The sequence below is a fragment of the Natrix helvetica genome (assembly GCF_964273705.1).
Source record: "Natrix helvetica genome assembly, chromosome: Z".
In the NCBI taxonomy this organism is placed as follows: Eukaryota; Metazoa; Chordata; class Lepidosauria; order Squamata; family Natricidae; genus Natrix; species Natrix helvetica.
In genome coordinates, this window is record NC_138554.1 from 66,432,487 (window position 1) to 66,446,104 (window position 13,618).

The 13,618-nt window shown below is 39.7% G+C and overlaps 1 protein-coding gene across 6 annotated transcripts in view; it reads left to right on the forward strand.

Moving 5' to 3' along the window:
• Positions 1-13,618, forward strand: part of EZH2 (enhancer of zeste 2 polycomb repressive complex 2 subunit) — an 83,401-nt gene extending 69,783 nt beyond the window's left edge. For 3 of the 6 annotated variants that reach the window (XM_081970851.1, XM_081970848.1, XM_081970852.1), the window contains 6 exons: positions 1,469-1,647; positions 8,136-8,231; positions 11,746-11,827; positions 12,315-12,395; positions 12,483-12,567; positions 13,141-13,618. In XM_081970851.1, the coding sequence (XP_081826977.1) occupies positions 1,469-1,647; positions 8,136-8,231; positions 11,746-11,827; positions 12,315-12,395; positions 12,483-12,567; positions 13,141-13,201 (584 nt within the window). In that variant the 3' untranslated portion in view covers positions 13,202-13,618. The remainder of the gene's footprint in view (positions 1-1,468; positions 1,648-8,135; positions 8,232-11,745; positions 11,828-12,314; positions 12,396-12,482; positions 12,568-13,140) is intronic. The other 3 variants (XM_081970853.1, XM_081970850.1, XM_081970849.1) reach the window with 2 other exon arrangements.

Below are 13,618 nucleotides of genomic sequence, written 5' to 3' on the forward strand. Positions count from 1 at the left end.
TTTAAAATAAAATATATCTAAAATGTTTGAGGTGTTTGTACATGCTACTACCTGAACTGTTTAGATAAGAAACCTCCAAGTACCGTATTTTTTGGAGTATTAGATGCACCAGAGTATAAGACACACCAAGGTTTTGAAGAGGCAAATTTTTAAAAAGTAGGTAGGTAGATAGAGGGATAGAGAGGGAGAGAAAGAGAGAGAAATACAGTAGGTAGGTAGGGCAAGAGAGTGTGTAGGTAGGTAAGTAGAGGGATAGAGAGAGAAATAGAGAGAAATACAGTAGATAGGTAGGGAGAGAGAGAGTAGGTAGGTTGGTAGCTAGAGGGAGAGAGAGAGAGAGAGAGAGAGAGAGAGAGAGAGAGAGAGAGAGAAATACAGTAGATAGGTAGGGAGAGAGAGAGTAGGTAGGTTGGTAGGTAGAGGGAGAGAGAGAGAGAGAGAAATACAGTAGATAGGTAGGGAGAGAGAGTAGGTAGGTTGGTAGGGTGAGGGATAGAGAAATAGTAGATAGGTAGGGAGACAGTAGGTAGGAACGTAGGTATAGAGAGGGAGAGAAAGAGAGATACAGTAGGTAGGTAGGGAGAGAGAGAGAGAGTAGGTAGGTAGGTAGATAAAGGTATATATATATATATATATAGATAGAGAGAGAGAAATAGAGAGAGAGAAATACAGTAGGTAGGTAGGGTGAGAGAGTGTAAGTAGGTAAATACAGGGATAGAGAGAAATAGAGAGAGAGAGATACAGTAGATAGTAGGGGGAGAGAGAGTAGGTAGGTACGTAGGTAGAGGGAGAGAGAGAGAGAGAGAGAAATACAGTAGATAGATAGGTAGGGGGAGAGAGAGTAGGTAGGTAGATAGAGGGATAGAGAGAGAGAAATACAAGTAGGTAGGTAGGGAGAGAGAGAGAGTAGGTAGGTAGATAGATGTTTCCAGGTGTATTTATCCATGTGCTGGAGAAGGAAATCGCTGACAATCTGCAACACCTAAGACTTTGTTTCTGCTGGCACAGCACTTGATCAATGTAATTCTCATCAATCAGTTAAAGAGCTTTCCAAAAGGAAAAAAAAAGTTTTTGCACTCTGCAAACCTCCCAAAAACGACCCTTTTTTTTGTTGAAAACTGGCCCGTTTTTTTTAAAGGTTTGAATAGCTTTGGGGGGGGCTTGCAGAGTGCTCCTGGGGGGTGAGGTGGGGCAAAAACGAAAACGGGCCCATTTTTATTCAAAGAAATTGCAGGCATAGCCTTATGGAGTGCTGCTGGGGGCTGGGGGGGGGCAAAAATGGGCCGTTTTTTGCTCATTTCTGCCCTCCCCAGTCTCCAGGAGCTCTCTGAAAGCCTCCATAAGGCTATGCACGGCCATTTTGGTGAAGGGGGCGGGGCTTCGGGAGGCAAAAAATGCAAAAATGCAATAAAGCTGTTTGTAATAGGAGTTAAATAAATTGATTCAGTTTTTATTTTTATTTTTAAAGGCCAAAATAGATTTCCTGGATGCCGTTGTAAAGCACAATGCAATACAAAGCAGTGTCCTTGCTACTTAGCTGTACGTGAGTGTGATCCAGATCTCTGTTTGACATGTGGAGCAGCTGATCATTGGGATAGCAAAAACGTGTCTTGCAAGAACTGCAGCATTCAACGAGGGTCCAAAAAGGTGGTTCAACTTTTTATGAACAGATGATAAATTTTATCTTTGTTCATGATAGACATCTCTGCAAAATGTTTAGAGCATGGAGCATTCTTCTTCAAGAAAGTGGAAGATGGTTTTTATATAACCTGCTCCCTAATTTATATTACTTAGTTTGTTGTTTTTTGTTAGGATTGTAAACCATTCTAGTTTTATTACTTCATGTTTGCAGCTACAGAATGTGTGAAACTGTATATTCAGAAATTGTACATTCTCAATGCACAGTTTACACACACTATTTCAAGTTCAGTTATCAAATGCTTGTATATTGTAGCTTGTGTGATCAGTCATCTGGAACACTGTTCTAACATAGAAACCACCAGCTATACAATAGGATTGGCACATAAACATAATACACTTATGGTAGACTACCCAATAATAATTATTATTATTTATTTACGGTCACAGACCAAAACACAAGTACTACAAAGAGACATAAGAGAATTGATCATAGCAATCAGTCACCAGAAGGTTAAGTAAGGAAAGTTACAGCCTTCTCCTCTAATGGTTATAGCTCTTAAGAAAAATTTGGAAACCTGAGAGGTGATGTATGAGGAGCCATCTCCAAGGCAATATACAAACAAATTACAGCCATTAGGTCTAGAAGGAACAATTTCAAGAAGAGACAGTAACTTGGATCTGTCTGCGTTATACATGGGACAAAATAGAAGGACGTGCTCCACAGTTTCAACCTCGGCTCTGTCACAAGGGCATAGCCGCTCGTTAATCAGGAGCCTCTTAAAACGACCATCCAAAAGTGCTGAGGGCAAGACATTAAAATGAGGCAGGGAAAAAGCTCTTCTATATTTAGGAATGGTTAAAGTATAAAAATAGGAAGCCATCCTCAATCCATTATTAAGTTGGTTAAAAGTCGGGTGGAGCAAGTTTCATTGGCTCTGGCTCGTAGATATCGTAAATCAATGTCCACAACCCATTGGACTACCCTAAATTGGGCGTCCTTAAGGCCGTAGTTTCCCAAGGCATCAAACCTAGCAGATGTCGTTTCTTCAGCAGCTCTTTCTCCCAGCGAGAAATATGGGAGTCCGCAAATGCCAGGGAGAAGTAGCTGCCAGGAACTGCCAGAAAAAACACCTGAAACCACAATTTAAAGGTATTAGTCCAGGCCATACATTCCACCAATTGAATTCCCAGTTCCAGGTACATCGAGGCAAAACCAACACAAGGGGAAAGACCCAGAAGTTTTCTAAGAAAAGCCGCCTGGGTTCTTTCAATGCAATCCTTGAAGCCCCGTATCCATATGGGAATACCGTAAAGAATTTGGGCCAACGTTTTGGCATTGTAAATACGTAGGGCAGAAGGAATGAACTGGCCCCCCTGGGTATAAAAGAATCTTAAAATCTGCTGGTGACTACAGGAGGCCAAGTTCAGCACCTGGGTTCGGTGTCTGATCCAGGCACCGGTGTTCTGAAATTGAATACCTAAATACTTAAAATGTAAAACCTGCTTGACAGCATTGCCACTGATATCCCAGTTATACAATTTCCAGGCTCTAGTAAACACTAATACTTTCAATTTATCATAATTAATAATCAAATGGTTTTCAACACAGTAAGACCCAAATGCAGAAAGTAATCTTTTCAGTCCTGGCCTTGTCAATGAAAGGAGAACCACATCATCAGCATAAAGAAGAAGCGGAATCTTTGTAGTTGTCAGCTTCGGGGAGTGGGACTCAATATGTCCAATGTAACCGTCCAGGTCAGATAAAAATATATTAAACAGAAGAGGAGCCAGAACACATCCCTGCCTTACTCCATTCTTAATTGGGATAGGATTAGAGAGTTCTCCTTGCAGACCACACCTGACCTGGCTGGAGATCTGATTGTACAAGGATCTAATTAAGAACAACAAATGTCTGTCGATGGAACTTTTAAGTAGTTTTGACCACAATTGACCCCTAGGGACTGAGTCAAATGCTGACTTTAGGTTGATAAAAGCAGTGAATAGTTTGCCACCTGGTATAGTAATATATTTGTCGACCAGGTGTGCTAGGACAAAGCAGTGATCCAGTGTGGCACAACCTGCTTTAAACCCAATTTGTTCAGCACCAATAATATTGGATTCCTCAGCCCAAGAGAGGATTCTGCGGTGGAGATATTTAGCGTACAATTTCCCAATAATGGAGAGCAGGCTTATGGGGCGATAGTCAGCTGGATTGTTTATATTTCCTTGTTTAAAGACTGGCACAATAATTGCTGAGCTCCAGGCGGTAGGTATCCTGCCGGTGGAATTAATATATGTAAAGAGTCTTGCCAAAAGAGGAATCCCCCATACAGGATTGGATTTTAGCAGAGCAGGGGGAACAGCATCAGGGCCAGGAGCTTTGCCTGACTTGAGTTCGGAGATAAAATTGGTGATCTCAGCATGAGTCACAGGTTGCCAGTCAGGGGCTACAGGAGACAGTCGTGGGTCAGGCACGGTCGAGCTTGCTGATGCCTGGTAAATTGCCAGGAAATGGTTTTCCCAGTCTCTGTTAGAGATACAGCAGAGAGGGAGTTCCTGATGGCCCGGCAAAGAGCTGACAGCAATTTGCCAAAATAGTCGGGTGTCCTTCTGCTGGATGGAGAGGAGAAATAGATCCCACTTCTCTCTCTCTTTAGCTTTCTTTTTCTTAGCAATTAATCCTTTGTATTCCTGCTTCAGGCTAGTAGTCCTCTGGTGGACATTTGTCCCCTGGGTTGCGATAGAGCAGGTAAACCCGTTTGATCTGGTTCCTAAGCATCAGGCAATCTTTGTCAAACCAAGTATTACTTCATGATTGATATGGATCATTCGGCCCACAGACAGCTCCAAGCTTCCTTTGGACACTGTTAATTAGTAATTCAAAGACCAAGACTATCTCCGAGCCGTTACTTGCTAGTACCTGATTATACAAGTTGAGGCACTCCAGAGATGATAAAAAGGAGTGAAACTTTCTTTCAGTATTGGGAGACCATTTGATCCTCCTTGTGTACGAGGCCACATAGGGATCTAATATCTGAGGACCCCTAGGGAGATATATATTTGAAAGAAGCTCAATAATTGTAACCAGGGGGTAGTGGTCGCTCTCCGTAAGGCAGTCCACGTAAAAAGCACGGACTGCCTCTCTTAAGGGTTAAGATGCCAGCACAAAATCAATAACACTACTCCCACGTAAAGAACTAAAAGTAAATTCGCCATCCAGATCACCTAGGGTACACCCATTAAGAATTATCTTGTTGTGTTGGGCTGCTAGAAGGGCTAACTGAATGCCAGCAAAATTTGTTAATTCGTCCTTAGAATGTCTGGCTGAAGTCAGGTGACCTATGGCCTGGAGGGTTTCTTGAGGGTAGAGTGCCTCTATCGCTGGGGGGATTTAAGCTCCCAAATGGGCATTAAAGTCACCCCCTATAAAGATGTACAACGCTGGGAATTTAGTTTCTATACAAGTAATATAGTTCTCCAGCGTGCCCCATTGAGCCTTGATATCGGCTTGCCTCCTCGTCGGGGGAAGATAAACATTGAACACTAACAGTTTGCTGCAACCTTTCTTAATTGAAAGCACCATAGCTAAAGAGCCACATGGGGGTAGTTCCACTATTTCCACTTTCAGAGAAGTGGAAACCAAACAAGTTAGACCACCCTTAGGCCTCCCTGCTGTAGATTGTCTAATAGCGGCCAACGAAATGGTCGTAAATCCTGAAAAGGATATCTTATCAAGAGCCCAGGTCTCCTGGAGCAGAATCACATCATATGAATGGATATAGTTAACAAATTCTGTAGTCCCACACCTTCGGCCCACCCTGCAATGTTCCACGAAAGGCACTTAAGTATGCAGGGGGGAAGGTATCCGAGTTTACTAGTCGTTCTGTGTGGTTAATTTTTTCCACAGCACCGTTGGATCCAAAAAAACACATCCATTATTAGATGGCAGGGTCATCCTCTTGGGAGGGCAAAGCAGGGGGAAAGAAGGGGGAGGCGAGCCTTGCTCATGAGGCTGTAAGACTCTGAACGCACTCCAGTTTGTACTTGTGGCATTGACTGGTTGCTTAGCTGGAAGGTATTCGGCAGTATCATCAAGCGGAGTTTGAGAGCCCTGCATCTCCAGATTTACGAATTAAAAGTTTTGGGGAAAACGCCAGCGGAGCTTCCGCTGGTAAATCAGTATAAACTCCCTGTGGTGCAAAGGAGTCCTTGTCAGAAAGTGATAGGCTCCAAAGCTTGGACTTAACTGCATCCAGACGCTTTATGATTTGGGCTCTTTCCGATTGAGGAAGCACACTAAAGGAGTCAAAGAGCATGTCTCCTCCTGGTTCCAAAAGCCATCCTGACACAGATCAGTCCCATAGATAGGTGGAATCCCAGAGACGTTGACCTGGGACCCATCTACCAAGAGACCTTGGGTGCCCTGGGCTGATGTTGCTTCTTTTGGGGCCACGTCTTCCCAGCTGATCAGATCAAGGGAAGCTTCCTGGTAAATTGTTACGTGCTGCGAGGGGCTAATTTGGCCAGTTGTAGGAGGAGCAGTTAGCCTACCATCTGAGAGAACGCCAGCTGAAAGTTTTGCAGAAGTATATAGCTAAAACATGGTGCAATATCCAGACTAGCATTCAAAGTTGGCTCATTAATATATGTCACTGAGGATCTTTTGGGGGCAATAAATCTCCTGCCGCTCACAAGTTGTCGATTACTCAAAAGTGGCTTAATCGATATATCTTTGAAGACTCTTCTTGGCAAAATGCCAAAGGATCTTAACTAGGATCCACTTCTGAACAATAGTTTAGGAATGTTAAAATTAGCGAAACTAAGTAGCACTCTGGTGCAGTATTCAGGGAGGCTAAAGGTTCAACCTTCTTCAGATCATCAGCTTCTAGCCCCAATAACTTTGATAGACGACCCCTTGCCAGCTGTATTGAACTCCAGCAAGGTAAATTGCCGTTAATGGGATTAATGATGAGGGCCACCTGTTTTGGCTGTAAGACCAGGCAGCTATTCGCGTCATAGGATGCGGAATTCAGTCTTGGTAGAATTTCGTTGACCAGGATTTTGTTAAAACTTTTCCTGGGCTTTGACAGGGAACACCCTGTCGCCACCACCGATTGCCGGACAATCATCCCAGAACACCCACTAGTAGCCCAGGAGACTAAGTAGTTTAAAGTACTTAACTATTCTATCAAGCTGGAGCTGAATGCTCGCTGTAGTTTCTGCAACCAGAAAACATTGCTGAGCCAAAAGTTCTACAAGAGTAGGCTCGTGCAAAGGGCGATTAGAGGCCGCAGTTTCAGGTAAGTCTTCATTCTCAGCTCTGAGGGCGACGACCAGAAGACCAAGCCAAAACAAAGTCCTCAATCTTAGATTGCTTCAAGGAAGGCTGAAAAGCCAAGTCAACAGGAGATCCGCTCCTTTTCCTTATCTGCTGCCCAGCTTCCTCTCCAATTCTTTTCAGGGCCTCCATTGGGCCAGAGACTCGCTTGCAAGCCATATTTATGAGTTGCTTTCAGCTTAAAAATAAATCACCTCTAATTCCTCTAAGCAAAATCAATCAAAAGTTGGTCGATTCTGGCAGAAAGTAAACAGCACTTCAGCTTTTCTCTACCATTAAGGCCTAAATGACTTAGAAAGTAAATCAATATCTCTAGGTAGCCTCCCCCCCCCCCCCAATGCCTTCGCAGAGCAGGTGTACGTACTGCTACTCAATATAATTTATTGTTTAGTAAACATACAGCATTATCTTCACAGACAAAAGATATGCACATTTGAAGCTGCTAGTTTCATTTTAAAAGCAATTAAGCAACACAAAATAAATTCAGTGGTGGAAAGCAGAAGGTTCTGTAATAGCAGTTTCTTCTGAAGGTTTCACCATATTAAGCTTGTGTAAAAATAGGAAATTGCGCTGATACACAATATATTCATTTTTGTTATATTTCTAATAATACAGTGGGATTTTATGGGACTGCCAGAGATTAGTTTTTATGTCTTAACTAAAGCTTGCTTTTAATGGCACAGTTCTCTGAAAATTAGTGCTATATTGTTCTTATTCTGATCTTTATAGAATTCCCTTGTAGATAATAGAGTAGCAGTGACACAAAACAAATAAACTTTGAGTGAAATGCTGCTCCTGTATGAGGTATAATTTTAACTGAGACATAGCTGCCTCACTTGATGCCTTTGCAGTTTTGAAATACCCGCATTCATGCTGATGCAAAGTTTCAAAAGACTCAAGAAAAATTGTTGTGGGATGGAGCAATGGAAGATCATTTTGTGTTTCAAAACTGTATTTTCTATTAATGTCTATGAGTTCGCCTGTCAGAACTTCACTATATATGAACAAGCACTGAAAACAAAATCATTTATTGTTAATTAACTACTTTGCTTGTTTTTTGTCCCTTTTAATATTGCATACTATGTATTTTGTTAGAATTAAGTATCTTTTTAGTTTTATTGGCTTGTTTAAGGCACTTGCTTTTTCATTCTGCTAGCATCTGCTGCTAGCACCTTCTGATGTGGCAGGCTGGGGGATTTTCATTAAGGATCCAGTGCAGAAAAATGAATTCATCTCTGAATATTGTGGCGAGGTAAGAACAATTGTTTTGCATAGTTAGCATTTTACATCCAAATTATTGTGAATTCTTCCAAACAACTACATCTTTTTCAGTTGTATGTTTTTATAAATACGTAATGTGGGAGAGATGATAGATCTATAAACATCCATATGCAAGAGCATACAGGTGAAACTCGAAAAATTAGAATATCATGCAAAAGTTCATTTATTTCAGTAATGCAACTTAAAAGGTGAAACTAATATATGCGATAAGTCTCATTACATGCAAAGCAAGATAGTTCAAGCTGTGATTTGTCATAATTGTGATGATTATGGCGTACAGCTCATGAAAACCCCAAATCTGCAATATCAGAAAAATAGAATATTTTATGCAATCAATAAAACAAGGATTGTACATAGAACAATATCAGACCTCTGAAAAGTATAACCATGCATATGTACTCAGTACTTGATTTGGGCCCCTCTTACAGCAATTACTGCCTCAATGCGGCGTGGCATGGAAGCTATCAGCCTGTGGCACTGCTGAGATGTTATGGAAAACCAGGATGCTTCAATAGCGGCCTTCAGCTCTTCTGCATTGTTCAGTCTCATGTCTCTCATCTTTCTCTTGACAATGCCCCATAGATTCTCTATGTGGTTCAGGTCAGGCAAGTTTGCTGGGCAATCAAGCACAGAAATCCCACAGTCATTGAACCAGGTTTTGGTGCTTTTGGCAGTGTGGGCAGGTGCCAAGTCCTGCTGGAAAATGAAGTCAGCATTCCCATAAAGCTCGTCTGTGGAAGGAGAATCTATAGGGCATTGCCAAGAGAAAGATGAGAGACATGAGACCGAACAATGCAGAAGAGCTGAAGGCCGCTATTGAAGCATCCTGGTCTTCCATAACACCTCAGCAGTGCCACAGGCTGATAGCTTCCATGCCACGCTGCATATGAATGCTTATACTTTCCAGAGGTCTGATATTGTTCTATGTACAATCCTTGTTTTATTGATTGCATATAATATTCTATTTTTCTGATATTGCGGATTTGGGGTTTTTATGAGCTGTACGCCATAATCACCACAATTATGACAAATCACGACTTGAACTATCTTGTTTTGCATGTAACGAGTCTTATATCATATATTAGTTTCACCTTTTAAGTTGCATTATTGAAATAAATGAACTTTTGTACGATATTCTAATTTTTCAAGTTTCACCTGTATGTTGCTTGATTTGCATTAGAATTTTGAAGAATGCTGTATACATGATGAGAAGGGGAATTAGATGATATTTTAAGAAAAATATATCCTGCATTGTAATATACAATATCTAAATATCCCGGGGGTTTAGAAGTGATAGAGGTGTAGTAATTTGAAAGGATGTTGCTAATAATTGGTAGTTTTAGGAATGAAAGTTTGGGAATATTTCAAATCTGTTTTTTTCCTCTGAGTAACACAAAAAATAGCCCCATAAGGATGACTCAAATAGACACACAGAGGGAGATATCTCTTCTTCCTCATTCTCAGTATTCAAGTGATTACAAAAATAGTTTTGTTGACACCCTTCTGCACAAAAATTATTAGAAGACTTTCTCTGTATAAGCTTATGTACATATTTTACAGAAGTAGGATTCGTTCCTTTTGATTTTGATAGGATTCCTCCCCATCACTCAAATTTCAAGTCGTTGTGTTAGTTGCAAAGTCATGTCCGACCCATTGTGACCTCATGGACAACGTTCCTCTAGGCCAGTGGTGGGCAACCTTTTTTTTCAACTGAGCCAAATCTCACCAAAACCACGATTGAAATTTATTTTGAGAGCCACATTTTTAAAACCGAAAATACATAGGATGGTACACTGTTTTTAGTTTCAATAAACTCTGGCATTTGAAGCACGCAAGTCTTAAAGCTGTCAAGTTGCAAGACCCTTGCACCCCTAACCCTTTAGAAAAAAAAACCCAGGGTCTTCAAACCTGACAGCTTGAAGACTTGTGGACTTCAACTCCCAGAATTCTGAGAATTGAAGTCCACCAAGGGCATCAATCATATTAGCCCAGGGATCTGCAAAATTGGCTCTTAAGACTGGTGGACTTCAACTCCCAGAATTCTGAGAGTTGAAGTCCACCAAGGGCATCAATCATATTAGTCCAGGGATCTGCAAAATTGGCTCTTAAGACTGGTGGACTTCAACTCCCAGAATTCTAAGAATTGAAGTCCACCTGGGCGGGCCTTGCTCCCCCATTGGTGGAGCCCAAAGAAGCAAGGAGGGAGAAAAAGAAACGGAGGCTAAGGAGCTTCCCCCCGCCCCCTCCCAGCAAAAATCTAACCGGGGAGCCGGGCAGGCAGTAGCAAATTAACCGATAACGCAGCGTGATCGGCTAATTTGCTACTGCCCGCCTGGCTCCCCGGTTGGATTTTTGCTGGGAGGGGGCGGGGGGAAGCTCCTTAGCCTCCGTTTCTTTTTCTGCCTCCTCACTTCTCGTCCCCGCCCAACTTCAGGATCCTCCCTAATCATTGTGGGTCGAAAAGAAAAAAGGGAAAGGAAGAGCCGCATTAAAATGTGCAAAGAGCCGCGTGTGGCTCGCGAGCCGCGGCTTGCCAACCACTGCTCTAAGCCTTCTTGCCCTCTGTCATCACCCAGAGTCCATTTAAGCTCACACCAACTGCTTCAGTGACTCCATTCAAATTTCAAATTAATCATCCTCAATTGTTTAGAGCATCATCTGAAAATCAGTTGGGCCAGGAGTCTAATTTCTTCCACCAGTTTTTCCAATGGATCAAATGTATAGAAAAACTGTTTTATTCAGTCACTAGGCAGGAAAATAGTATGACAGTGATGCACTTTCTAATCTACAGATAACTTGGACCCCATTATTGAAAGATGTCAATATGTTGCAGTGTAAATTCCAATTCTTAATTTTAAATTTAATTAAAATGAGAAAGTGGCATGTTGCACTGTGAAGTATGCAGTTTCATCTTTCTTTGCAAGATTGCGAAGAATTTTCATTGACATAAAAAAATGGTGAGGTAATTCCAGGCCACCATTTTGAGGAAAACAACAAATAAAATAAATTTGTAAGGGAAGAATACTAAATTGCAGTAGGGGCTTGGTGCAGGAACAGCTTCACCAGTTTGTTTTCTAGTAAATTAGTATTTTGTAGCTTGCCATATTCAAGTAAACCTTTTGAAGAGTATAAACACAACTTGCTCTCAAAATTTAAAGGAGCACCTTAAGACCATACAACACAAAGGTAGGGTCTGAAAGATGGATTAAAAACACCAACAACAGTTTTCAAACTGTGGTACCATCTTTCCAGGGTCAAGCAATTTTTAGAGATTGTAGGGGTGTGTTTTCCATTATCATTGATCAGATAAATCAGGAGCACTATCAACAGTTGCCTAAGTTTTAGCTTGGGCAAGGAAAGAACAAAGCTCAGAACAGGTTTTGAATAATAACGGAACGTATGGCTCTATCACTTTGTCAAAATATCTATTATGTCAAAAGAGATTCTGCCAGTTACCAAAACCATCTTTAAAATATTATTTTCAGATTATTTCTCAGGATGAAGCAGACAGAAGAGGGAAGGTCTATGATAAATACATGTGCAGCTTTCTATTCAATTTGAATAACGGTATGTATATTGCTGTCTTTAACCTTCTCCTTTATTCATATTTCTTATCTCAAATATTGGCCACAATACTAATGTTGCTTCCAGTTATCTAATCAGAATTGCTAAGTTTGAAATGTTTAATGTTCTTAACAATGGAAGAAAATATTTTAATGTTAAAAAATGGTAAAAAGCAGACTAATTTATAGATGTGAGCAGCAAAAACGGCACTTCATGAAAACCAGAAAAGTGTTTATTGATGAAAATACCCAGAATATTTTACAGAAAGTATTTAAATATTATGTATAATACCTGATAGAATACAGATAAAAATATACATCACGAGTTATGATGCAGGGAAAGTTTATAAGCCAAATCAGTAATTATAGTATAATAATTCAAGTGACATAAACAAAGCTATACTTGCAGAATGAGTCATTTTTTTCTAAGAATATTACTATATTTCCTATTTTTCAGGCAGTTGTGAATTTATCTGTTGTTTTTAATTTAGATTTTGTGGTTGATGCAACACGGAAGGGTAACAAAATAAGATTTGCAAACCATTCAGTCAATCCCAACTGCTATGCAAAAGGTGAATATTGATACCGGAGTATATCATACTTTTTAAACAGAAGATTTTTTGTAAAACCTTTCCTCAACTTCACTTTTTCTTTTACAGTTATGATGGTTAATGGAGATCATAGAATAGGCATATTTGCTAAGAGAGCCATTCAGACTGGTGAAGAGCTCTTTTTTGATTACAGGTAGGGTTAATAATGGTAAAACCTAAATCAGGAAATAATACATTTCAGTACGTAAAGTATGAGAACACTTTTACTAGCTTTTATCAATAAACAATTACAAAAAATATGTATAGTCAGAAGTATTAATAAGCTTCATAAATTATTTGATGTAAGGTTAATTAATTTCATTTCTATGGTGTGCTTTTTATTCATCCTTGGGGTAACTAGAAATCCTTAATGTAAAAAATAAAAAATGAACTAATAATTTATGGTTTTGATTTGGCAGAATAGATTGTAGAGTCATGATGCCAATTTAGAGAAAAGTTAAACTTATAATTGTACTTCTTAACTGTTGTAAAGAAGATTGGAAGCTAGTACTTTATATATTTCCCCCCTACTTTTCTTTTTAAATGTAGCTTTTCAAAAGCTTTTTAGATTATTCTTTATTTTTCTCGTTTTCTTTTAATTTACTTTACACTATTATTACTGTTAAATATTTTTGATAAAACTTTTAATATATACATATACACACACAGTATTCTTGGGGTACTTTGCTTTAAAAACAAATGCAAATTATTTATCCTTTTGTTCTAGATATAGTCAGGCTGATGCCCTCAAGTACGTAGGCATTGAAAGAGAAATGGAAATCCCTTGATACCAACTACCTCGCCTATAAAACAGCTGCCTTATCTTCAGGAGTTTCTACTATGGGCAATTTTATTTTTAAAAATTGAATTGATGCAATTTGGAATGCAAAATTTGCAAAGTACTGTACCTGTAATTTATATTGACAGATTTTAAAATCAACTTTTTAATGCCTTTTCACCAGCTGCAACATGTTTTGTACCATTGATCTTTTGCAATAATGCAGTGTGGTACACTTTTTGAACCTTGAATAAAGGATACTTGAACTTTGAATTCATATTGTATGTTGCCATCTTTAAATAAAGGCTTGACTGAATGTATAAATGTAAAAATATTTGAAAGTGTATTTTTTATATGAGAAATCTGCTATAAATAATTTTAACAAAACTTGAATCAAAAATACATGTGAAAAAAATAATACTTTATT